This window comes from Muscardinus avellanarius (genome assembly GCF_963383645.1).
Source record: "Muscardinus avellanarius genome assembly, contig: SCAFFOLD_41, whole genome shotgun sequence".
Lineage (NCBI taxonomy): Eukaryota > Metazoa > Chordata > Mammalia > Rodentia > Gliridae > Muscardinus > Muscardinus avellanarius.
The window spans coordinates 17253-42204 of NW_027664494.1; the positions used below are offsets into that span (position 1 = coordinate 17253).

The 24952-nt window shown below is 54.5% G+C and overlaps 1 protein-coding gene across 1 annotated transcript; it reads left to right on the forward strand.

Moving 5' to 3' along the window:
* Positions 1–13410: 13410 nt before the first annotated feature.
* Positions 13411–24404, forward strand: LOC308279571 (queuosine-tRNA galactosyltransferase-like; the record flags this gene model as incomplete). Its single annotated transcript, XM_080720087.1, has 6 exons — positions 13411–13500; positions 14974–15098; positions 22188–22323; positions 22399–22467; positions 22770–22844; positions 24324–24404. Exons 1-6 carry the CDS (start codon positions 13426–13428, stop codon positions 24402–24404), a joined length of 561 nt encoding a protein of 186 aa, XP_080576213.1. The 5' UTR covers positions 13411–13425.
* Positions 24405–24952: the final 548 nt, after the last annotated feature.

A 24952-nucleotide genomic window follows, 5' to 3' on the forward strand; every position in this document is an offset into this window, starting at 1 on the left:
ACATGAGTCAATGCTGCTGCTGGGATCTCCGAGGCTGGGATAGGGGCCTGCCAAGTGTTATTCTGATTCTGGTGCCAGTGTCCAGCCTCAGATCCTGCCATAGGGAAAGGCCCGGGCTTTGTTTCTCGAGGCCAAGTTTAGAGCTCCTGAGAAATTAAGCCGGTGCCAGGCCAATGGCCAGAATCAGAGCCTGCCATGAGGAAAGGCCGGTGCTGGGACTCCTAAGACAAACTAAGAGCCTGCCGAGGTGTTAGGCCAGTGGTGGGGCCAATGGACGGGATCGAAGTAAACCACGAGTCAAGGCATCTATTGTAATTTCCGAGGCTTGGATAGGGCCTGCCAAGGGTTTAGACCGAGGCTGGGGCTAGTGTCCAGCCTCAGAGCCTGACATGTGGCAGCGCCGTAGCTGTGGTTTCAGAAGCCCGGATAAGAGCATGCCAAGCCTTATGGTGGTGACAGGGCCAATAACCAGTATAGGAGTTGATTCTGAGGCATGGCAAGTGGTGGGGACTGCGAGGCCAAGATAAGAATCGGCAGAGATTTTAGGCTGGTGCCAGAGCCAATGGATAGCATAGGAGCCTGCCATGAGTCAAGGCCGCAACTGGGATCTCCGAAGCTGGGATAGGGGCCTGCTAAGTGTTCAGGCCGATGCTGGGATCAGTGTCCATCTCAGAATCTGACATAGGGCAGGGCCAGGGCTGTGTTTTCCAAGGCCAGGATTAGAGCCTGTCGAGTGGTTAGGGCGGTGCCAAGCCAATGGCCAGAATCAGAGCCTGCCATGGGGCAAGGTAGGTCCTGAGGCCTCCAAAGCCAATAGAAGAGCCTGCCGTGGAGTTCGGCCAGTGCTGGAGCCAATGGCCAGCATCGGAGAATTCCATGTGTCAATGCCGCTACTGTGATCTGCGAGGCTGGGATAGGGCCTGACAATGGTTTATGCCAATGCTGGGGCAAGTGTCCAGTCTCAAAGCCTCCATGAGGCAGGGTCGAAGCTGTGGTCTCAGAAGCCTGGATTAGAGCCTGCAGAGGAATAAAGCGCTGACGGGGCCAATAGACAGGGTCGGAGCCTGCTGTGAGGCAGGGACAGTCGTGGGGCCTCAGAGGCCAACATAAGAGTCTGCCAATATTTCAGGCTGGTTCCAGGGCAAATGGATAGCATAGGAGCCTGCCATGAGACATAACCACTACTGGTATCTCCGAGGCTGGGATAGGGCCCTGCCAAGTGTTTAGGCCGATGCTGGTGACAGTATCCATCCTCAGAACCTGCCATAGGGCAAGGCCGCGGTTGTGTTTCTGAGGCCAGGATTATAGCCTGCCAAAGGTTTAGGATGGTGCCTGGCCAATGGTCAAAATAGAAGCTTGCCATGTGGCAAGGCACGTGTTGGACCCCGAAGCCAAGATAAGAGCGTGTCTAGGATTTAGTCCAGTGGTGGTGCCAATGGCTGGCATCAGAGAATGCCATGAAGCAAGGATGCTACTGTGATCTGGGAGGCTTGGATAGGGCCTGCCAGGTGTTTAGGCCAATGCGGGGGCCAGTGTCAAGCCTCAGAGCCTGCCATGAGGCAGGGCTGAATCTGTGGTGTCAGAATCCCAGGTTAAAGCATGACGAGGGGTAAAGCAGGTGAAGGGACCAACAACCAGGATCGGAGCCGCCTGTGAGGCAGGGCCAGTGGTGGGGCCTCCGAGGCTAAGTAAGAATCTGCCGAGATTTTAGGCTTGTGCCAGGGCCAATGGATGGCATAGGAGCCTGCCATGAGTCAAGGCCACTACTGGAAATCTGAGGCTAAGATAGGGACTTGCCAAGTGTTTAAGATGAAGCTGGGACCAGTGTCCAGCCTCGGAACCTGTCATAGGGCAAGGCCGGTGCTGTGTTTTCCGAGGCCAGGATTAGAGCCTGCCGAGTGGTTAGGCCGGTGCCAGGCCAATGGCCAGAATAAGAGCATGCCATGAGGCACTGTAGGTCTTAGATCTACAAAGCCAATGGAAGAGCCTGCCGAGGAGTTCGGTCAGTGCTGGAGCCAATGGCCACCCTCGGAGAATGCCATGAGTCAAGGCCGCTACTGTGATATCCGAGGCTGGGATAGGGTCTGACAAGGGTTTATGCCAATGCTGGAGCAAGTGTCCAGCCTTGGTGCCTGACATGAGGCAGGGTCGAAGCTCTGGTTTCAGAAGCACGAATTAGAGCCTGTCGAGGGGTAAAGCGCTGACGGGGCCAATAACCAGGATAGGAGCAGGCTGTGAGGCAGGGGGAGATGTGCAGCCTCCGAGCCCTAGATAAGGATCTGCCAAGATTTTAGGCTGCTGCCAAGGCCAATGCATATATTAGGAGTCTGACATGAGTCAATGCTGATGCTGGGATCTCCGAGGCTGGGATAGAAACCTGCCAAGTGTTAGGTCGATTCTGGTGCCAGTGTCCAGCCTCAGATCCTGCCATAGGGAAAGGCCAGTGCTTTGTTTTTCGAGGCCAAGTTTAGAGCTGCTGAGAAATTAAGCCGGTGCCAGGCCAATGGCCAGAATCAGAGCATGCCATGAGGCAAGGTAGGTCTTGGGTCTCCAAAGCCAATAGAAGGGCCTGCCGAGGAGTTCGGCCAGTGCTGGAGCCAATGGCCAGCATCGGAGAATGCCATGAGTCAAGGCCGCTACTGTGATCTCCGAGGCTGGGATAGGTACTGACAAGGGTTTAGGTCGATGCTGGGGCCAGTGTCCAGCCTTGGTGCCTGACATGAGGCAGGGTCAAAGCTGTAGGCTCAGAAGCCCGAATTAGAGCCTGTCGAGGGGTAAGGCGCTGAAGGGGCCAATAACCAAGGTAGGTGCGGGCTGTGAGGCAGGGCCAGATATGGGGCCTCCAAGCCCTAGATAAGGATCTGCCGAGATTTTAGGCTGCTGCCAAGGCCAATGTATATATTAGGAGCCTGACATGAGTCAGTGCTGCTGCTGGGATCCCCGAGGCTGGGATAGGGGCCTGCCAAGTGTTAGGCTGATTCTGGTGCCAGTGTCCAGCCTCAGATCCTGCCATAGGGAAAGGCCAGGGCTTTGTTTGTCGAGGCCAAGTTTAGAGCTGCTGAGAAATTAAGCCGGTGTCAGGCCAATGGCCAGAATCAGAGCCTGCCATGAGGAAAGGCCGGTGCTGGGACCCCTAAGCCAAAATAAGAGCCTGCCGAGGGGTTAGGCCAGTGGTGGGGCCAATGGACGGCATCAGAGCAAACCATGAGTCAAGGCATCTATTGTAATCTTTGAGGCTTGGATAGGGCCTGCCAAGGGTTTCGACCGAGGCTTGGGCTAGTGTCCAGCCTCAGATCCTGCCATAGGGAAAGGCCAGGGCTTTGTTTGACGAGGCCACGTTTAGAGCTGCTGAGAAATTAAGCCGGTGTCAGGCCAATGGCCAGAATCAGAGCCTGCCATGAGGAAAGGCCGGTGCTGGGACCCTTAAGCCAAAATAAGAGCCTGCCGAGGGGTTAGGCCAGTGGTGGGGCCAATGGACGGCATCAGAGCAAACCATGAGTCAAGGCATCTATTGTTATCTCCGAGGATTGGATAGGGCCTGCCAAGGGTTGAGACCGAGGCTTGGGCTAGTGTCCAGCCTCAGACCCTGCCAAGAGGCAGTGCCGTAGCTGTGGTTTCAGAAACCCGAATTAGAGCATGCCAAGCTTTATGGTGGTGACGATGCTAAAAACCAGGATAAGAGCCAGCTCTGAGGCATGGCAAGTGGTGAAGACTGCCAGGCCAAGATAAGAATTGTCAGAGATTTTAGGCTGGTGCCAGAGCCAATGCATGGCATAGGAGCCTGCCAAGAGTCAAGGCCGCTACTAGGATCTCCGAGGCAGGGATAGGGGCCTGCCAAGTGTTCGGGCCAATGCTGGGATCAGTGTCCAGCTCAGAACCTGACATAGGGCAGGGCCAGGGCTGAGTTTTCCAAGGCCAGGATTAGAGCCTGCCGAGGGGTTAGGCCGGTGCCAGGCCAATGGCCAGAATCAGAGCCTGCATGAGGCAAGGTAGGTCCTGGGGCCTCCAAAGCCAATAGAAGAGCCTGCCGTGGAGTTCGGCCAGTGCTGGAGCCAATGGCCAGCATCTGAGAATGCCATGTGTCAAGGCCACTACTGTGATCTCTGAGGTTGGGATAGGGCCTGACAAGGATTTTTACTAATTCTGGGGCAAGTGTCCAGCCTCAGAGCCTCCATGAGGCAGGATCGAATCTGTGGTCTCAGAAGCCCGGATTAGAGCCTGCAGAGGAATTAAGCGCTGATGGGGCCAATAGACAGGGTCGGAGCCTGCTGTGAGGCAGGGACAGTGGTGGGGCCTCCAAGTCCAAGATAAGAATCTGCAAATATTTCAGGCTGGTGCCGGGGCCAGTGGATGGCATAGGAGCCTGCCATGAGACATAGCCACTACTGAGATCTCCGAGGATGGGATAGGGCCCTGCCAAGTGTTTAGGCCGATGCTGGGGACAGTGTCCATCCTCAGAACCTTCCATAGGGCAAGGCCACGGTTGTGTTTCTGTGGCCAGGATTATAGCCTGCCAAAGGGTTAGGTTGTGGCTTGTTCAATGGACAGAATCGAAGCTTGCCATGTGGCAAGGCCCGTGTTGGGACCCCGAAGTCAAGATAAGAGCATGTCAAGGGTTTAGTCCAGTGGTGGAGTCAATGGCTGGCATCAGAAAATGCCATGAGGCAAGGACGCTGCTGTGGTCTGGGAGGCTGGGATAGGGCCTGCCTGGGGTTTAGGCCAATGCTGGGGCCACTGTCAAGCCTCAGAGCCTGCCATGAGGCAGGGCTGAATCTGTGGTCTCAGAATACCAGGTTAGAGAATGATGAAGGGTAAAGCAGGTGACAGGGCCAATAACCAGGATCGGAGCCGGCTGTGAGGCAGGGCCAGTGGTGGGGCCTCCGAGGCTAAGTAAGAATCTGCCGAGATTTTAGGCTTCTACCAGGTCCAGTGGATAGCATAGGAGCCTGCCATGAATCAAGGCCGCTACTGGAAAATCTGAGGCTAGGATAGGGGCTTGCCAAGTGTTTAAGATGAAGCTGGGACCAGTGTCCAGCCTTGAAACCTGCCATAGGGCAAGGCTGGGGCTGTGTTTTCCGAGGCCAGGATTAGAGCCTGCCGAGGGGTTAGGCCGGTGGTGGGGCCAATGGCAGGAATCGGAGAATGCCATGAGTCAGGGCTGCTACTGTAATCTCCGAGGTTGGGATAGGGCCTGTCAAGAGTTTAGGCCGATGCTGGGGCTAGTGTCCAGCCTCAGAGCCTGCCATGATGCAGTGTCGTAGCTATGGTATCATAAGCCTGGATTAGAGCCTGCCAATCCTAAAGGCAGTGATGGGTCCAATAACCAGATTCGGAGCCGGCTGTGAGGCATGGCAAGTGGTGGGGCCTGCAAGGCCAAGATAAGTATCTGCCAAAATTTTAGGCTGGTACGAGAGCCAATTGATGGCATGGGAGCCTGCCATGAGTCAAGGCCGATACTTGGATCTCCAAGGCTAGGATATTGGCCTGCCAACTGTTTAGGCCGATGCTGGGAACAGTGTCCATCTCAGAACCTGACATAGGGCAGGGCCAGGGCTGTGTTTTCCAAGGCCAGGATTAGAGCCTGCCGAGGGGTTATGCTGGTGCCAGGCCAATGGCCAGAATCAGAGCATGCCATGAGGCAAGGTAGGTCTTGGGTCTCCAGAGCCAAGAGCCTGCCGAGGAGTTCGGCCAGTGCTGGAGCCAATGGCCAGCATCGGAGAATGCCATGTGTCAAGGCCACTACTGTGATCTCCGTGGCTGGGATAGGGTCTGTCAAGGGTTTAGGCCGATGCTGGGGCCAGTGTCCAGCCTTGGTGCCTGACATGAGGCAGGGCCGAAGTTGTAGGCTCAGAAGCCCGAATTAGAGCCTGTCGAGGGGTAAGGCGCTGACGGGGCCAATAACCAGGATAGGAGCGGGCTGTGAGGCAGGGCCATTGTGGGGCCTCAGAGTCCTAGTTAAATATCTGCTGAGATTTTAGGCTGCTGCCATGGCCAATGTATATATTAGGAGCCTGTCATGAGTTAATGCTGCTGCTGGGATCTCTGAGGCTGGGATAGGGGCCTGCCAAGTGTTAGGCCGATTCTGGTGCCAGTGTCCAGCCTCAGATCCTGCCATAAGGAAAGGCTAGGGTTTTGTTTTTCGAGGCCAAGTTTAGAGCTGCTGAGAAATTAAGCCGGTGCCAGGCCAATGGCCAGAATCAGAGCCTGCCATAAGGAAAGGCCAGGGCTGGGACCCCTAATCCAAACTAAGAGCCTGCCGAGGGGTTAGGCCAGTGGTGGGGCCAATGGACTGCATCGGAGCAAACCATGAGTCAAGGCATCTATTGTAATCTCCGAGGCTTGGATAGGGCCTGCCAAGGGTTTGGACCGAGCCTGGGGCTAGTGTACAGCCTCAGAGCCTGCCATGAGGCAGCGCCGTAGCTGTGGTTTCAGAAGCCCGGATTAGAGCATGCCAAGCCTTATGGTGGTGATGGGGCCAAAAACCAGGATAGGAGCCGGCTCTGAGGCATGGCAAGTGATGGGGACTGCGAGGCCAAGATAAGAATCGGCAGAGATTTTAGGCTGGTGCCAGAGCCAATGGATGGCATAGGAGCCTGCCAAGAGTCAAGGCCGCTACTGGGATCTCCAAGGCTGGAATAGGGGACAGCCAAGTGTTCAAGACAATGCTGGGATCAGTGTCCAGCTCAGAACCTGACATAAGGCAGGGCCTGTGCTGTGTTTTCCAAGGCCAGGATTAGAGCATGCTGAAGAATTAGGCCGGTACCAGGCCAATGGCCAGAATCAGAGCCTGCATGAGGCAAGGTAGGTCCTGTGGCTTTCAAAGCCAATAGAATAGCATGCCGTGGAGTTCGGCCAGTGCTGTAGCCAATGGCCTGCATCGGAGAATGACATGTGTCAAGGCATCTACTGTGATCTCCCAGGCTGGGATAGGGCCTGACAAGGGTTTATGCCAATGGTGGGGCAAGTGTCCAGCCTCAGAGCCTGCCATGGGGCAGGGTCGAAGCTGTGGTCTCAGAAGCCCGGATTAGAGCCTGCAGAGGAATAAAACGCTGATGGGGCCAATAGACAGGGTCGGAGCCTACTGTGAGGCAGGGACAGTGGTGGGGCCTCCGAGGCCAAGATAAGAATCTGCCAATATTTCAGGCTGGTGCAAGGGCCAATGGATGGCATAGGAGCCTGCCATGAGACATAGCCACTACTCGGATCTCCGAGGCTGGGATAGGGCCCTGCCAATGTTTAGGCCAATGCTGGGGACAGTGTCCATCCTCAGAACCTGCCATAGGGCAAGGCCGCGGTTTTGTTGTTGAGGCCAGGATTATAGCCTGCCAAAGGGTTAGGGCAGTGTCTGGTCAAAGGGCAGAATCGAAGCTTAACATGTGGAAAGGCCCTTGTTGGGACCTCGACGCCAAGATAAGAGCTTGTAAAGGGTTTAGTCCAGTGGTGGAGCCAATGGCTGGCATCAGAGAATGCAATGAGGAGAGGACACTACTGTGATCTGGGAGGCTGGGATAGGGCCTGCCAAAGGTTTAGGCCAATGCTGGGGCCAGTGTCAAGCCTCAGAGCCTGCCATGAGGCAGGGCTGAATCTGTGGTCTCAGAATCCCAGGTTAGAGCCTGACGAGGGGTAAAGAAGGTGACAGGGCCAATAACCAGGATCGGTGCTGGCTGTGAGGCAGGGCCAGTGGTGGGGCCTCCGAGGCTAAGTAAGAATCTGCCGTGATTTTAGGCTTCTGCCAGGGCCAATGGATGGCATAGGAGCCTGCCATGAGTCAAGGCCGCTACTGGGAAATCTGAGGCTAGGATTGGGGCTTGCCAAGTGTTTAAGATGAAGCTGGGTCCAGTGTCCAGCCTCGATAACTGCCATAGGAAAAGGCCGGGGCTGTGTTTTCTGAGGCCAGGATTAAAGCCTGCCAAAGAGTTAGGGCGGTGCCTGGTCAATGGCCAGAATCGAAGCTTGCCATGTGGCAAGGCCCGTCTTGGGACCCCAAAGTCAAGATAAGACCGTGTCAAGGGTTTAGTCCAGTGGTGGAGCCAATGGCTGGCATCAGAGAATGCCATGAGGCAAGGACGCTACTGTGATCTGGGAGGCTGGGATAGGGCCTGCCAGGGGTTTAGGCCAATGCTGGGGCCACTGTCAAGCCTCAGAGCCTGCCATGAGGCAGGGCTGAATCTGTGGTCTCATAATCCCAGGTTAGAGAATGACGAGGAATAAAGCAGCTGACAGGGCCAATAACCAGGACCGGAGCCGGCTGTGAGGCAGGTCCAGTGGTGGGGCCTCCGAGGCTAAGTAAGAATCTGCCGAGATTTTAGGCTTGTGCCAGGGCCAATGGATGGCATAGGAGCCTGCCATGAATCAAGGCCGCTACTGGGAAATCTGAGGCTAGGATAGGGGCTTACCAAGTGTTTAAGATGAAGCTGGGACCAGTGTCCAGCCTCAGAACCTGCCATAGGGCAAGGCCGGGGCTGTGTTTTCCGAGGCCAGGATTAGAGCCTGCCGAGGGGTTAGGCCGGTGGTGGGGCCAATGGCATGCATCAGAGAATGCCATGAGTCAGGGCTGCTACTGTAATCTCCGAGGTTGGGATAGGGCCTGCCAGGGGTTTAGGCCGATGCTGGGGCTAGTGTCCAGCCTCAGAGCCTGCCATGAGGCAGCGCCATAGCTGTGGTATCAGAAGCCCGAATTAGAGCCTGCCAATCCTAAAGGCAGTGACGGGTCCAAAAACCAGGATCGGAGCCGGCTGTGAGGCATGGCAAGTGGTGGGGCCTGCAAGGCCAAGATAAGTATCTGCCAAAATTTTAGTCTGGTACGAGAGCCAATGGACGGCATGGGAGTCTGCCATGAGTCAAGGCCGATACTGGGATCTCCAAGGCTGGGATATTGTCCTGCCAAGTGTTTAAGCCGATGCTGGGACCAGTGTCCATCTCAGAACCTGACATAGGGCAGGGCCAGTGCTGTGTTTTCCAAGGCCAAGATTAGAGCCTCCCAGGGGTTAGGCCGGTGCCAGGCCAATGGCCAGAATCAGAGCATGCCATGAGGCAAGGTAGGTCTTGGGTCTCCAAAGCCAATAGAAGAGCCTGCCGTGGAGTTCAGCCAGTGCTGGAGCCAATGGCCAGCATCGAAGAATGCCATGGGTCAAGGCCGCTACTGTGATCTCTGAGGCTGGGATAGGGTCTGACAAGGGTTTAGGCCGATGCTGGGGCCAGTGTCCAGCCTTGGTCTGACATGAGGCAGGGCCGAAGCTGTAGGCTGAGAAGCCCGAATTTGAGCCTGTTGAGAGGTAAGGCGCTGACGGGGCCAATAACCAGGATAGGAACGGGCTGTGAGGCAAGGCCAGATGTGGGGCCTCCGAGTCCTAGATAAGGATCTTCCGAAATTTTAGGTTGCTGCCATTGCCAATGTATATATTAGGAGCCTGACATGAGTCAATGCTGCTCCTGGGACCTCCGAGGCTGGGATAGGGGCCTGCCAAGTGTTAGGCCGATTCTGGTGCCAGTGTCCAGCCTCAGATCCTGCCATAGGGAAAGGCCAGGACTTTGTTTGTTGAGGCCACGTTTAGAGCTGCTGAGAAATTAATCGGTGCCAGGCCAATGGCCAGAATCAGAGCCTGCCATGAGGAAAGGCTGGTGCTGGGACCCCTAAGCTAAAATAAGAGCCTGCCGAGGGGTTAGGCCAGTGGTGGGGCCAATGGACGGCATTGGAGCAAACCATGAGTCAAGGCATCTATTGTTATCTCTGAGACTTGCATAGGGCCTGCCAAGGGTTTAGACCGAGGCTGGGGCTAGTGTCCAGCCTCAGAGCCTGCCATGAGGCAGCGCCGTAGCTGTGGTTTCAGAAGCCCGGGTTAGAGCATGCCAAGCCTTATGGTGGTTACAGGGTCAAAAACCAGGATAGGAGCCGGCTCTGAGACATGGCAAGTGGTGAAGACTGCGAGGCCAAGATAAGAATCGGCAGAGATTTTAGGCTGGTGCCTGAGCCAATGCATGGCATAGGAGCCTGCCAAGAGTCAAGGCCGCTACTAGGATCTCCGAGGCTGGAATAGGGGCCTGCTAAGTGTTTGGGCCAATGCTGGGATCAGTGTCCAGCTCAGAACCTGACATAGGGCAGGGCCAGGGCTGTGTTTTCCAAGCCAGGATTAAAGCCTGCCGAGGGGTTAGGCCGGTGCCAGGCAATGGCCAGAATCAGAGCCTGCCATGAGGCAAGGTAGGTCCTGGGGCCTCCAAAGCCAATAGAAGAGCCTGCCGTGGAGTTCGGCCAGTGCTGGAGCCAATGGCAAGCATCGGAGAATGCCATGTGTCAAGGCCGCTACTGTGATCTCTGAGGCTTGGATAGGGCCTGACAAGGGTTCATGCCAATGCTGGGGCAAGTGTCCAGCCTCAGAGCCTCCATGAGGCAGGGTCGAAGCTGTGGTCTCAGAAGTCCGGATTAGAGCCTGCAGAGGAATAAAGCACTGACGGGGCCAATAGACAGGGTCAGAGCCTGCTGTGAGGCAGGGACAGTGTTGGGGCCTCCGAGGCCAAGATAAGAATCTGCCAATATTTTAGGCTGGTGCCAGGGCCAATGGATGGCATAGGAGCCTGCCATGAGACATAGCCACTACTGGGATCTCCGAGGCTGGGATAGGGCCCTGCCAAGTGTTTAGGCCGATGCTGGAGACAGTGTCCATCCTCAGAACCTGCCATAGGGCAAGGCCGCGGTTGTGTTTCTGAGGCCAGGATTATAGCCTGCCAAAGTGTTAGGGCGTTGCCTTTTCAATGGACAGAATCGAAGCTTGCCATGTGGCAAGGCCCGTGTTGGGACCCCGAAGTCAAGATAAGAGCATGTCAAGGGTTTAGTCCAGTGGTGGAGCAAATGGCTGGCATCAGAGAATGCCATGAGGCAAGGACGCTACTGTGGTCTGGGAGGCTGGGATAGTGCCTGCCAGGGGTTTAGGCCAATGCTGGGGCCAGTGTCAAGCCTCAGAGCCTGCCATGAGGCAGGGCTGAATCTGTGGTCTCATAATCCCAGGTTAGAGAATGACGAGGGGTAAAGCAGGTGACAGGGCCAATAACCAGGACCGGAGCCGGCTGTGAGGCAGGGCCAGTGGTGGGGCCACCGAGGCTAAGTAAGAATCTGCCGAGATTTTAGGCTTGTGCCAGGGCCAATGGATGGCATAGGAGCCTGCCATGAATCAAGGCCGCTACTGGGAAATCTGAGGCTAGGATAGGGGCTTGCCAAGTGTTTAAGATGAAGCTGGGACCAGTGTCCAGCCTCGGAACCTGCCATAGGGCAAGGCCCTGGCTGTGTTTTCCGAGGCCAGGATAAGGGCCTTCCGAGGGTTTAGGCCGGTGGTGGGGCCAATGGCCAGAATCAGAGCATGCCATGAGGCAAGGTAGGTCTTGGGTCTCCAAAGCCAATAGAAGAGCCTGCCGTGGAGTTTGGCCTGTGCTAGAGCCAATGGCCATCATCGGATAATGCCATGAGTCAAGGCCGCTACTGTGATCTCCGAGGCTGGGATAGGGTCTGACAAGGGTTTAGGCCGATGCTGGGGCCAGTGTCCAGCCTTGGTGCCTGATATGAGGCAGGGCCGAAGCTTTAGGCTCAGAAGCCCGAATTAGATTCTGTCGAGGGGTAAGGCGCTGACGGGGCCAATAACCAGGATAGGAGCGGGCTGTGAGGCAGGGCCAGATGTGGGGCCTCCGAGCCCTAGATAAGGATCTGCCGAGATTTTAGGCTGCTGCCATGGCCAATGTATATATTAGGAGCCTGACATGAGTCAATGTTGCTGCTGGGATCTCTATGGCTGGGATAGGTGCCTGCCAAGTGTTAGGCCAATTCTGGTGCCAGTGTCCAGCCTCAGATCCTGCCATAGGGAAAGGCCAGGGCTTTGTTTTTCAAGGCCAAGTTTAGAGCTGTTATCTGGGCATATTTTGCACATGTCTGCAATCCCAATACTCAGGAGACTGAGACAGGAGGACCACAGGTCTGAGGCCAGCCTCAATGTTTTAAGCCTTCAGGAATTCAGTGAAGCCCTGTGTCAAAATGAAATAGGGCTGGGGTATGGCTCAGCAGTAGAATGCCCCTGAGTTCAGTCCCTAGTAAATCAAATGCGCGCACACACGCACACACAATTATTTCAATATATGGTCAATAGAAAAAATACTGCCAAGTATTTCACGTTCTGTTTTTCATCCCAAGTCTACAACGTTCTGTGTTCACACCTGTGCAGCTCGGTCAGGACTGGCTTCACTTCCCAAGCCCATCACCACGCGTGGCTGTTGGCCAGTGGCTACTGCCCTTACAGTGCAGGTCAAGAGTGGCTGGCGCAAAGCGAGTTAGCTCCTTTCTCTGGTGAATCTGACAACCCAGCAAACAGCTGGAAAATCACGTGTGCAGCTGCAGAGTACACTGGCCAGAAAACACCTTGGGATGTTTTGGCAAATGAAAGTTAAAAACAGGAAGCTCACTTTTTGCTTTGCAATGGTTTCCACATGACAGCTTAAATCAGTTTTCCGTTTTGTGTGCGTGAGGGCAGAGGGGAAGACACAAAGGTGTTGTCCTGCGTTTTCTCTTAGCTGCAATGTGTCTGCACTCAGAAGCTGCGTAGAGGTTGCTGGGTGCCCTCCACCTCCTTGAAGTTGGCACTGTGCGTGGTGGCCACACCACAGCCTCTACTTACCCTATAAACACCCTGATGGATAGAGCCACCTCCTCCACCACAGCAAGGCACCAACACAGGGTGTGTGATGCTGTCTCACAGAACCCCATTTTTCCACTCAAATGCAGCTTCCTTGAGCATTAAGAAGATGCTTGTAGTCCCAGTGCTTGTGAGGCTGAGAGTGGAGGATCGCGGTTCCCACACAGCCTCAGCAACCTAATAAGGCCTCTGCAACTTAGACTCGATTTAAAAATAAAGAATAAAATAGGGCTGGCGGTGTAAATCAGAGTTAGAATGCCCCTGGGTTTAATCCCTTGTACTCCACACACACACACACACACACACACACACACACACACGGAAAGAAAGAAGAATCTAGAAAGGCTGTGCCTTTGTGGCAGCCAGCCTCATCATGCGCCTGGTGGGGGTCCCTCTCACTCAGTGAAACACTGTTGACTTGCCACTGTTGCAGCCCACCCATCTGTTTGCTGGGGAGATGCCAGCTGGTGCTTCGAAGTCACCATTCCCTGTGGATGCATGTGGGTTTCTTCCAGCTGAGGCTGTTTTGCAGCGCAGAGTGACCTGGCTGGCTGATGCCACCACTGTCTCCCCATCAGCCCTCCCCTTGACCTATCAGCCACGGACCCAGATGCTGTGGGCGCCTGAACGCTTATTCCTCTGATAGAGGGACATGATGCCCTTTTGCCATGCATTCATGGCAAAAGGGCATCAAGTAGTTCTTCCTACTAATTGTCCATATAATTGCTTCTAGGTGTTCACCTCAAATGGCTCCATGGTGATCATGACCACATGGTTCTGCTCACGAGCCTGGTTCTTACACGTAGGTGAATTTGATGAGGGTGGACAGGTACGTGCTGGGAAGCAGGAAAGGGAGCCTTGGGATTCCTGGGTCAGGGAGCCCTGTGCATGGCCCCGCACAACCAGGGCTCCTCTGGGGTCCAGGGATTTAGGAAACTAGCCTCCTGAATGTCTTCCCAGTCGCCTGAGGGCCCGCAGGACTCCGTCATCTCGCAGACAGTGAAGGACTTCTGCACCAGTTCACACCTGCGCCACAAAGCCCTTGGCTTCAGCCACAGGTTACCTCATCCCAGCTTAAAAGCCGGTGGTAGGAAAGTACAGGTTACCTCATCCCGGCCTAAACGCTGTTGTGCGAAAGCTCAGGATATAGACGGCGTTGCCTGGCTAACTCCGGGCGACAGCGGAGAAGATCCCTGCTCTCTGTTGGGGGCCTGTCCAGCTCCCCTGGCATCCCCACCCGCTGTGGGCAGCTGGCCAAGCCCAGCCCACGTGGTCCCCTGCCTCTGCCTGGCAGGCAGTGTTGAGAAGCCCTAGAACAGTCCATCCCCAAGCAGAACCCCTGGGTGAGGAGCCTAGACAAGCCCCGATTTCCTTCCTCAGTTCCCTTTTCCTGTCTCCCCTCCTTTTGTGTGCATGTGTGTGGCACTGGGACTGAATCCTGGAGCGCTCCACCTCTGGAGCACTCCACCTCTGGAGCACTCCACCTCTGGAGCACTCCACCTCTGGAGCACTCCACCTCTGGAGCATACCCCCGGCTCTTTGCATTTTTCCTTACAACCATATCACTAGGTTGCTGAGAGTCTTGCTACTTCTTAAGGCTGTCCTCCAAACTGTGATCCTCCTATCTCAGCCTCCCAAGTACTGGAATTATAGGCATGTGCCACCTCATCTGGCTTACCCTCCTGTTTTGGTCCAGCATTGTGTTTGGTCATTGAATCCCTGATTCAGAAGCCCCACACCTCCCCAATGTGGCAGAAGTGTGAGGTTGCTCAGGGGCTCCTCGAAGGCCTCTGTCCAAGCTGTGGGTTAGTCACATTTCTGGGAGGAGCTGGATTCTCATCCAGCTCCAGTGGGCTGCGGGCCGTACCTCCAGCATCCCATGGCAGCTGACACTGCCAACTGCTTCTGTCACCAAAGAGGGCAGCCTCCCTGGGGACAGTGGCCTGCCCTGCTCACTTCCTTTCTGGCCCCCAGGCTCTGGCCCAGCAGCCCCATCCAGCCAGCTCCCCTGGCAGGTGGCACTGACCTTCCACCCCCAAGGGCGCTGCAGCTCAGAGCCTATGGCTGATTCTGGTTGTAGGTGTGCAGGAGAGACTTTTCTGCCCAGAGAAGGGAACCCAGTGTAGCGCCGTCTCCGCCCCCTGCCTCCCTCCCCAGGCTGGGTCAGCACCCATTGCTGCCACCTGTGAGAACAGCCACTTAGCCTCTACCACCTGTGTGACTGTCATGACCCAGCGTGCTTTGCTTGGAAAGCCTGTTTGTGGGTTTCTCCGCACACAGTATCCTGCTCTGGCTCCCACAGGGTGTGCCCGAGGACCTACTGTACTTCTACGAGCACCTCCGGAAGGGCAGTGGGGTCTTTTTCATGGACCAGAGCCTGCTCCTCTACCGCTACCACCCGCAGGCGACCACGAACTCCTTCCTTGAGTAAGTAGGTAGTGTCAGGTCCCGGGAGCCTCTGGGGAAGTGGAGGGCACAAGTGTGGTCAGGTCGTTTGTGGGGGTGCCGGCATGGCTGAGCCAGGCTGTGTTTGGGGATGCCGGCATGGTCCAGCACCAGAATGTATTGGGGCACAGGTGTGATGAGAGCTAGGTTGTGTGCGGTGCAGGCACCATCCATTGGGGAGGTGTGGGGCACAGGTATGGTTGGGGCCAATGGACGTCCCACTGCAGGTGGGGTGCAGGGTGCAGAGGTTGCTGTGTGCTCCTTGGGGAGTTCCTTCAGGGCCTGCTGGAGCCTTCCCACAGGGAGTGGGATGCTCCAGGATGAAGCCAAGTGTCCCATCCCTCTATGTGAGAGCAACGGAGCTCACCCCTCCCAGCCTTTGGAGGCCTCCTGATAAGCAGTGAGGCTCCAGTGAGGCCTGGGTGGGGGTGTCCTTGCACGTGGAGGAGGGGCTGCCATCCTCCCCTAGAAAGTCTCAGCAAGGAGTGCCCAGCTTGGGTGGCCATAAGGCCACAGCCTCCCCTCCCCCTCCTCGCTGCCCCCGAGATGTGGGTTGGGTCCCTGCTCTGGGGCCAGGTAGGTGCGAGGGCCACAGAGTGACACCAGTAAGGATGAGCTTATAGTCTCTCAGTCTGTCTGCCCACCCAGAAAAGCAGCACTGGCCTGGGCATCTCAGGTGCCCCAGTTGCTTGCTGTCAGGAGGCTGCCTGCTGCTGCGGGGGGCTGGGCAGCCTGCCAGGGCTTGTGCTTGTGATTTGGGGAGTAGCATCGGCTCCCTGCCAGGCTGGGGCAGGGTTGAGGCTGAGCAGGAGCCCTCACTGCTGGTGTGAGGCGCAGCACAGGGACCTATCTCACAGCGTCCACAGCCTCCGTGCTATTCACAGTGAAGACTGAGCCACGTAACTTGCCATTGCTTAGTTCTGTATCGCTAGCTATAGCGGCATCGGGGTGCCCTGCTGGGCTCAGTGCTCAGGCTCCCTGAGGCTGACTGAGTGCTATTGGGACCCCCACACCCGGGAAAGGGGCCTCAGAGGACCTCAGAGCCCCAGAGGTGTGCACCCCTCACAGCAAAGCACGGCGCATGGATCTGCACTCAGAGGGATGGCCCGGCAAGCCCATAGAGTGGGACTGCACTGCTACTGATCCCGATAGGATAAGCAGGTGAATCTCATCGTGAGAAGGTTAAGCAGTGCTGTTAACCAGCTTGACTTGCGCCTACAGGGTGCTGAACTGGGCTGCAAAATACATGTTCTTCTCAAGCCAGTGCTATTGAATATTCTGGATGATAGGCAAGTCTGGAGAGATCTTTAAAGGCATGGCCTCATACAGGCATGCCACGTTCACTGCCTTGTCTGTTCGTGCTTCTTTGATGGGGGATGGGAGCCTGAGTGGCTCTGGGCAGGAGGCACTCCCTTCTCAGCTCAGCGGCTCCACGTCTGGGTAGGCTTCCTGGCTCACAGACAGCTGTCTCACATGCCACAGGGGCATGGGCATTCCTCGTCACCACCAAGGCCCCATGTTCTAATATTGTGTGGGGATTTCAATATGTGGACTTTTTTTTCAGTACTGGCGTTGGAACCCAGGGGATTTTACCTCTGAGCTATGCCCCAGCCCTATTTTTCATTCTTTATTTTGAAACAGGGTCTCTGGGTTGCAAAGGGCCTAAGTAGCTGAGGCTGTCTGAAAACCCGTATCCTCCTCTCTTAGCCTCCCAAGTACTGGAATTCCAAGCATGTGCCACCACGCCCAGCTCAATATGTGGATTTTGATGGGACACAAGCATTTGATCTACAGCAACTACACAGAATTAGGAATTTTGTGACATCTTGATACTCAAAATATTTGGAAATTAAGCAGCCAAGGAAGAAAAATCACTAAGGAAATTTGAAAAAAAAATAATAAGTCAGGAGTGGTGGCGCACACTTGCAATCCCCGTGCTTGGGAGGCAGAGATAGGAGGGTCGTGTAGGTTCAAAGCTAGCCTCAGCTACTTAGTGAGGCTTTCAGCAAATTAGTGAGACCCTGTTTACAAATAAAATATAAAATAGGTCTAGGAGCATAGCCTGGAGGTAGAAAACCTCTGGGTTCCATCTCCAGTATCACTAAAAAAAAGAAAAAAAAGAAAAGAAAGAAAAATTAATAGCAAAATATTTATGACTAGCTAATAGAGTTAACAGCATCATTTTGTAGATTTAAAAGCTTATTTTTTGTGTAGTACTGGGAATTGAAACCAGGGACATTCTACCTCTGAGCTACACCCCAACCCTATTTTATTATTTTTAAAATTTTGAAACAGATTCTCACTGGGCTGAACCTAGGATCCTCCTGTCTCAGGATCCCTAGTACTGGGATTACAGGAGTGCACCACGATGCTTGGCTAAAAGCTTATTGTATAAAAAAGAACATTAAATAGTTGTCTAATTATCCATCTTAAAAAGTTAATAAAGAACCTGGACATAGTGGTGTACACTTGTAATCCCAGTACTTGGGAGGCTGAGACAGAAGAATTGCAGGTTCTCAGGCAGCTTCAGCTACTTAGGCCCTATTCAACTTAGACCATGTTTTATTTATTTATTTATTTATTTATTTATTTATTTATTTATTTATTTTGGTGGTACTGGGGTTCCTGGAAGCCCTTCTACCTCCGGGCTACACTCCCAGACCAATTTTTACGTTTTTATGTGGAAACAAGTCTCTTAAGCCAGCGCGCACGGCTGGCTTCGAGTCTACGTAATCCTCCTCTCTCTGCCTCCCAAGCATGGGGATTACAAGCGTGCACCACCACACCCGGAGTGACCCTGTTTCAAAATAAAGAATAAAAATAGGGCTGGGGATGTAGCTCAGAGGTGCCCCTGGTTTCAATCCCCAGTACTGCAAGAACAAACGAAAAGTTATAAGGCAATAGCAAAGTGGGCGTCAAACAGATAGGAAGAACTGGGAGAGGAAGATGCTGAAGTAGGAGTAGAAACTGGAGAGCCAGGAGAGAAAAGCAGCAAAACCAAGAGCTGCCTATCTGAAGCAAGCCTAATACTTGAAGAACCCTACAGTTCAGGTGGAAACAGATGAAATCTAATAAAAATAGGCCAAATACTTGGACAGACATGGCAGCTCATAAAGAAAGATATGCGTGGTCAGTGATCAACTCTAAAAGTACCCATGATTAATAGTGTCAGGAAGTAGGTGACATGGCCCTGGAGTGGCCGGGGTGAACTCTGGCCATTCCAAGTGGCACCAAGGGTGTGGAGCCCCGCACCATCGCACACTGTGCTCAGGGGTGAAGTGCTCTTAGCAAACTGGTCGGCTTTCTTTCTTTCTTTCTTTCTTTCTTTCTTTCTTACTTTTTCTTTCTTTTTTTGGTGGTACTGAGGTTCTTGGAAGCCCTTCTGCCTCCAGGCTACACTCCCAGACCTATTTTATATTTTTTTATTTACTTGGAAACAGGGTTTCTTAAGCCAGCGCAGCTGACTACAAACCCGCATGATCCTCCTGTCTCTGCCTCCCAAGCGTGGATATTACAAGCGTGCCCACGCCCGGCTCAGCTTTCTTTTTAACCAATATAATCGATACCTACCTTAACTGCAGCCTTTCCACCACTGGTTGTGTATCATTTCTCAGCATATCCCCACTACTAATTAGGGCTACGCTATAGTGTACTGGTAGAGTGCTTGCCGAGGCTGTGTGAGGCCCTGGGTTTCATCAAAACACCACACAAAAAATAGTCAGGAACTTCATTTGAAAAACACCCTGAATGTCCATCTCCAGGGGGTGATAAATTTTACTGAAGTGGAAAGGACCCTAACAACAAAAGAAAGAATCTGTTTATGCGCAGAATAGGGCTGAGGCGACAGCACTGGGGCGGCGAGAAAGGCCGTGCTGCTCACCCTGCAGCAGGCAGAGCTAATGCACGGGCAAACAGACGGGCAGGCGGAACGAGTCCCAGGGGTCCCAGGACAGCATCTTGGCTGCGACATGCACAGTGTGGGCAGTCATCTTTGTGAATTGTAACCTACATGCTGAAAATACACACGCTGCACTCCATACGTTATACCTTCAGGAGGAGGGTTTGAGTGCTGAAAACTGCTTCTGCCAGGAAAGGGCCCTCCCACCACCCACAGTGGGTCTGGAGGCTGGGTGGTGAGTGGCGTCACAGCCTCAGTGGCCGCCACACTCTAAATAAATAGGCAGCATAAGTGATCGATACTGTCTCCTGCAGGTGCAGAAATGAAATACAGAAACAAGCGTGCAAATCTGAGTTGGATGCTGGAGCATGGCTGTAACCCCAGGACTTGGGAGGCTGAGACAGGAGGACCACAGGTTTGAAGACAACCTCGGCATCTTAGATGGTTGCAGAACAAAAAAATGTAAAAGGCTAAGGGTAAAGCCAGGTATGAAGGCGCATGCTTGTAATCCCAGCACTTGGGAGGCTGAGACAGGAGGATCACGCAGTTTTGAAGCCAGCCGCAGCTACTTAGTGAGGCTCTCAGCAACTTAGTGAGACCCTGTTTCCAAATAAAACATAAAATGGGTCTGGGTATATAGCCCTGTGGTAGAAAGCCTCTGAGTTCCACCCCCAGTACCACCAAAAATAAAAAAATAAATAAAAAATAAATAAAGGGCTAAGGGTATAGCCAGAGATAAAATGTCCTGGGTTCAGTCCCCAGCAGCACACACAGAAGCAATCATGCATGCATGTACACACACACACACACACACACACACACACATGTGCATGTGTGCACACACAGGCACAGATCTATCACTGCATCTTCCTGTTAATTTGCTTTTTATTATTTTATTTATTTATTTATTTTGTGGGTCTGGGGATGGAACCCAGGGGCATTTGACCTCCGAGCTACAACCCCTGCCCTATTTTTTTTATCTTTATTTTGAAACCGGGTCTCACAGAGTTGCAGAGGACCTCACTACATAGGTGAGGTTCTCCGCAAACTGTGATCCTCCAGGTTTCAGCCTCCTGAATGCTGAGATTACAAGTGTGTGCCACCACGCCAGGCTTATCTGCTTTTTAAAGAAGGCAGCTTTCCAGGGTGTGCTGAGTGACCTTTCTGAAGAAAGGACAGTAAGCCAACTAATTTTGGGAACCCATACTCTAGAATTTCTTTGGCGGAACCCCAAGGCCACATCTGGGGAGGTGTCAGGGACAAAGTCCTTCCCACAGTGGTCTGTAAGGCAGAGCCACCTGGCTGATGACCACTATACCCAGCTGCAGCCATCCTGCAGGGACCAGGCAGCAGGCAAGCTGAGGACTTCACTCTGGCCTCAGCCTGCGCCTGTAGGGAGAAAGCCTTTGTGTGCAAAACTCTCTTTTTGGTCATTGCAACTTAAGGCTTAGCCTCCCACAACACAAAATAAGTGATCTAATGTGAGTTTCTGTATGGGATTAAAGTCTGAGCTGAGAGCAGCAACACCTCACAGGGCAACAAATCTTAATTATAACCTCGGGCTTGCCAAAGAGTTGTGTTCACCTAACCCTCTATCAGAAATCTCTGCAGGAGACGCCTGGATTCTCTCCTCTTTAAGTTGAGGATGATCTCCATTATATCTTCTCGAATTTTGTTAGACATACCACAGACATACAAAAAAAACTTAAAGGAATAACATCTTTGAGGAAATAAACATCACCCATGCTAGAAACCCCCTGTGCCTGGCATTCATCATTTCATCCATTTCTTTGAACTTTCACCCTATGTGTGTTTCTCACTACACAGAAAGTCTGACCTCTGTGTAGGCAAGTGAATGGCAGTGCACTGTCTGGACTCTCTCTGTAAGGGCTTTTTTGCCCACCATTATGGCTGAGATCTGTGTGTGTAGATGCACATGGCCATAAACCATTCGTTTTCAATACCACGAGGCAATGGGTTAGTCCTCAGTGCTGGGGAAGGAGTGTAGGCCCGTCCGCCTGTCTCTCCTGCCACAGGAGAGGCAGCAACAGGGCCTTTTTTGTAGCAGAGACCAGGCTGCACTGGACTTGGAACCTACCTGCACCTGGCCTTTGGTGTCTGGCCTCCTGTAAACTACCCAGGTTTTACGCTATAGCAGTGCAGACAAAGATAGATGCCTGTGGCTCTGGGTGGGAAAAGGTTACGTGGAGGGGGTGGCCTTGAGGTGCTGTAGGGGAGGACAAGTTGTCCTCCAGCCAGATCTGGCTTGGGGTGCTGACCTGACAGGGAACACCATGGCCCCAACTTGAGTTTTGACAGTGGGCCGACCCCAGGCCAGGTCTCCCACAGGGGTTCCTGCTTCAGATAGTGGGGTACCCAGGCAGGAGGGGCAGAGGCTGGTTGGGCCCATGGGTCTGACAGTGCAGGCCAGCCACACCAGGGTGCCCATGCCTGTTCTGCCAGGACTTTCACCCTCTCTCAGTGGGCCGACATATATCTGTGCGCCCACGCCATGTGGCAGGGACACCGAGGGGCCTGTTCACTTCTGCCTCTGACCCACACAGCCGCCCTTTGCTCCTCATGTTGGGGCTTTCTCTGGGACCATTGCACCCTGCCTTCTCTGAAAGGCCTCAAGAGCGTGCTCTCTTCTAGGCCGTGGAAGGGGTCCACCCAATTATCAGAATGGGGCTGGGCAGCTCTGTCAACACCAGCACTGTTAGACAGGTCCTCCGATGATGCTGCCACTCTGCCATGCCTGCGGTGTCCTCACTGATCAAAGGGAGCACTGCTGTGTGCTTCCCCCAGAAATACAGTACTAGCCACCACAGAAGGGTCTACCTAAGGTCCAGGATTGGGTACTGGTCACCTACATGGCCCCCGGGGGATCCCTTGTGGAAATCATCATGGTGCAGCACATCTAATAAAGAGGTGGGACATGGGAGGAGGCAGAAAGCACCATGCCAAGTGTGGACACTGACCTGCCAACCTGTGCAGAGGTACGACCCCCAAGATCCTGGGTGTACCTAGGGACGGTGGGGGACCCTCTCCCTGGTGCTGAAATCTGGCAGCAGAAGGCAGGGGGCAATGCATCAGACTATGAGGATGGCAGCAGGTGGGCCCTGGTGTGCTTGTGCCATATTGCACACAGCCACAGCAGCCTCTTCCCCACGCAGCACGACCATCTGGACCCACCGTGTTCACTTTCTGGAGGAACGGGTCCTGCAGGGCTGGGCTTCCTTCACCATCTGGAACGCGGGCAAGCAGGGGCGCAGACTGTGCTGCAGCCTGACTGCTGCCAGCTGGAGCAAGGTGGGCCCAGCTCCGTTGTCCCTCGCCAGCCGGGTCCCCATCGGCCTGCCTGAGATGCTTCCCTGTGCTCCCCAGGTGGCTGCCTTCTGTGACGTGGATGAAAACAAGATCAGGAAAGGTGTCTACTGCTACGAGGATGCTCAGGTGTGTGGGGCGCCTGCAGGGAGAGTGCCCAGCCTCCCTGGGATGTGGGACCCACCGGATCCCTTCTTCCCAGTAGTCCTTGGGGCCACCCAGTCCCTCCAGAAACGTGCCCTGTGTTCCCCTCTCTGGGCCCTGGGGGGTCAGCCCACTCCCGTCCATTCTAAGGCAACTGCGGTCTCCAGGGGGTCCAGCCCTCATTCTTGCCTCAAACGGCTTGAGACCCCCATCTGCCAACGGAGCCCTGGCTGCCTGGAGCAGAAGGATATGGCCAGCAGAGCCACAAGGTGCCACCTCTGTTGCAGGAAAGGCCCAAGCCCCGGGTTCACATCCTGCACTTCCGAGCTGCCCAGCTGCCCTTCATCATCTGTGTGAAGCTGGTAAGTAATCACCCCCAGGGTCTCTGACTTTCCTTGTCCATAGCCATGCTCTGGCTGCAGATGACTGTGGTCTAGGAGAGGACACCAGCTGTGTGATTGGACATGGGCACAGGTGGCCACAGGCCTTGTTTTAAGTCAACGATGTCCTGGACCACTCTCATAGAGCCAGTCTCATTTGTGGCCTCAAACACTGCAAACCGACAGTACTTGTACAGTGGTCAAGTGCCAGGCCTATGTCCCTTGCCTGAGGATCTTGGCTGGTGCCGTTGTCCATGACTCAGTACACAAAAGACAGCCATGACAGCCACATATGTCAGAGCCTGGCAGCGGTCATCATAACCGCTGGAACCTCCTGCCGTCTCATCTGTTTTTAGTCATGGGAGCATGAGCACTGATGCTGTTGTGAGGTCACCCCCAGTAGCTCAACCAGCGTCCCACACTGGCATGGAAAGGACTTCTCTTGCTGTCCCATTGGGTCTGCAAGTGTCCCATGTGCTTGTGACACTGCTCAGATCTGAGATGTGTGCACAGCACACAGCTGTCCCCGGGCTCTCCAGTCCTTTCCTGTGACTGTGTCCCAGGCCACAGAGGCCCTCCCGTGCAGTCAGCCAGCCTCAGCCTCTACCTGTTCTGGGGACACGTTCCCCCCAACGCTGTGTAGTCTCTGAGTTGAGCACTCCTGTATCTGCTAGGTGTTTGGTTTTCCGCTCTGTATCCTTTGTGAGCACTTGCCTGTGTCTCTCTGTTGGACTCTGCCTCTCGTCTCCTGGAGCTCTGTCCTTGTTGGCCTGTGGCTGCCCTTGCACTCTCGGTGGGACATGTGATTTTCAGGAGTGTCCAGCTTGGCATCGTGGTGCCTGGGAAGGTGCTGTGGCCTGAGCCCATGTTTCTTCTGAGCCTTGAGTGGGCAGCGGACACTGCAGCATTTTAGGCCACTTGGGTGGTCCTCATCGGAGCCAGGCTGGGTCTGGGGGGACCAACCTGATTGGGGGTGTCCTCCCACACCCTGGGCTCCTGGGCCACCCAGTTGGGCTGCCTTCAGGAGCTGTTCTCAGGGCTGTAGGCCTGGCTGGCATGTGAGGCTCAGAGCTCAGCCACCAGGCCCAGGCCCTCACGCAGGACAGGTTGAAGCACTGGGGCCTCAGGCCTTGCTCAACTGCAGGGAGGGGAGGGGATCAGACAGCAGGTGGATTCTGCTGAGGCTCTGGGATGGAGGGGTTTTGCAGGGTGGGGACAGTGCCTTCTAGAGAAGGTCCCAGGCTAGACCAGGTGCCTGGATGCCCCAGAGGACCCCACCCCCAGTGACTGAGGTTTTGTGTGCCAACAGTACCACTCAGCCTTCTCTGGCCCTGGCTCTGTTAGCAAAGTTGAAGTTCCCTGTGGCCCACCTGTCAGGTGGACATAGGTGACCCCAAGCCTACGCCCCCACGGGTGGCTCTGCGGGGGACACCTGATCAAGCCCAATCTGCTCCCCCACAGAACCTCACGGGGCGCGAGTTGGAGGACAATCTGAGGTCACGTCACCTGCAGGAGGGCCGGGACTTTCTGCACTTCAGCTGAGGGCAGCCCTGGTAGGTCTCAGCAGAGGCACCGCCTGAGCCTTGCACCAGCCACCCTGCTTCAGTCACGCTGACAGTTACGGTTTCTTCTTTCTGCCTCCCGTGGCACCTAAGCATGACAACTTCTGGCCTACCCTGACAGAACCGTGGCTTTAGAGCCTCAGTTTGGTGAGCACCACTGTCGTAGAATCCCCTCTGCTGGTCCACTGCCCTTGTCTTATTCTAACTATTCACATGGCACCTCCTCTGTTGTCTCGGTGTGGTGTGCGCTTGGGGTGTACGTGGCTGCTGTCCAGCCTGGTAGCCGTGTCCTCACATAGAGAAAGTGTGCATACACCTTGGCACCTGCTCCCAGAGTTTCCTGTCTGAATCCCATCCTGCTTCTCCTGGCCACTCCATCCCTGAGCCTTTCCTCTGACATTCCTCCTCTTGCCAAGACATCCTGCTGCCTCGGCATCTATGTGTTGAGACCCCCACTCCACATAGTTAATCGGCAAAAAGCCCCGAGAAAGAGGTGTCGTCTCTGGCCAAAATATCCCCCACTTTTAG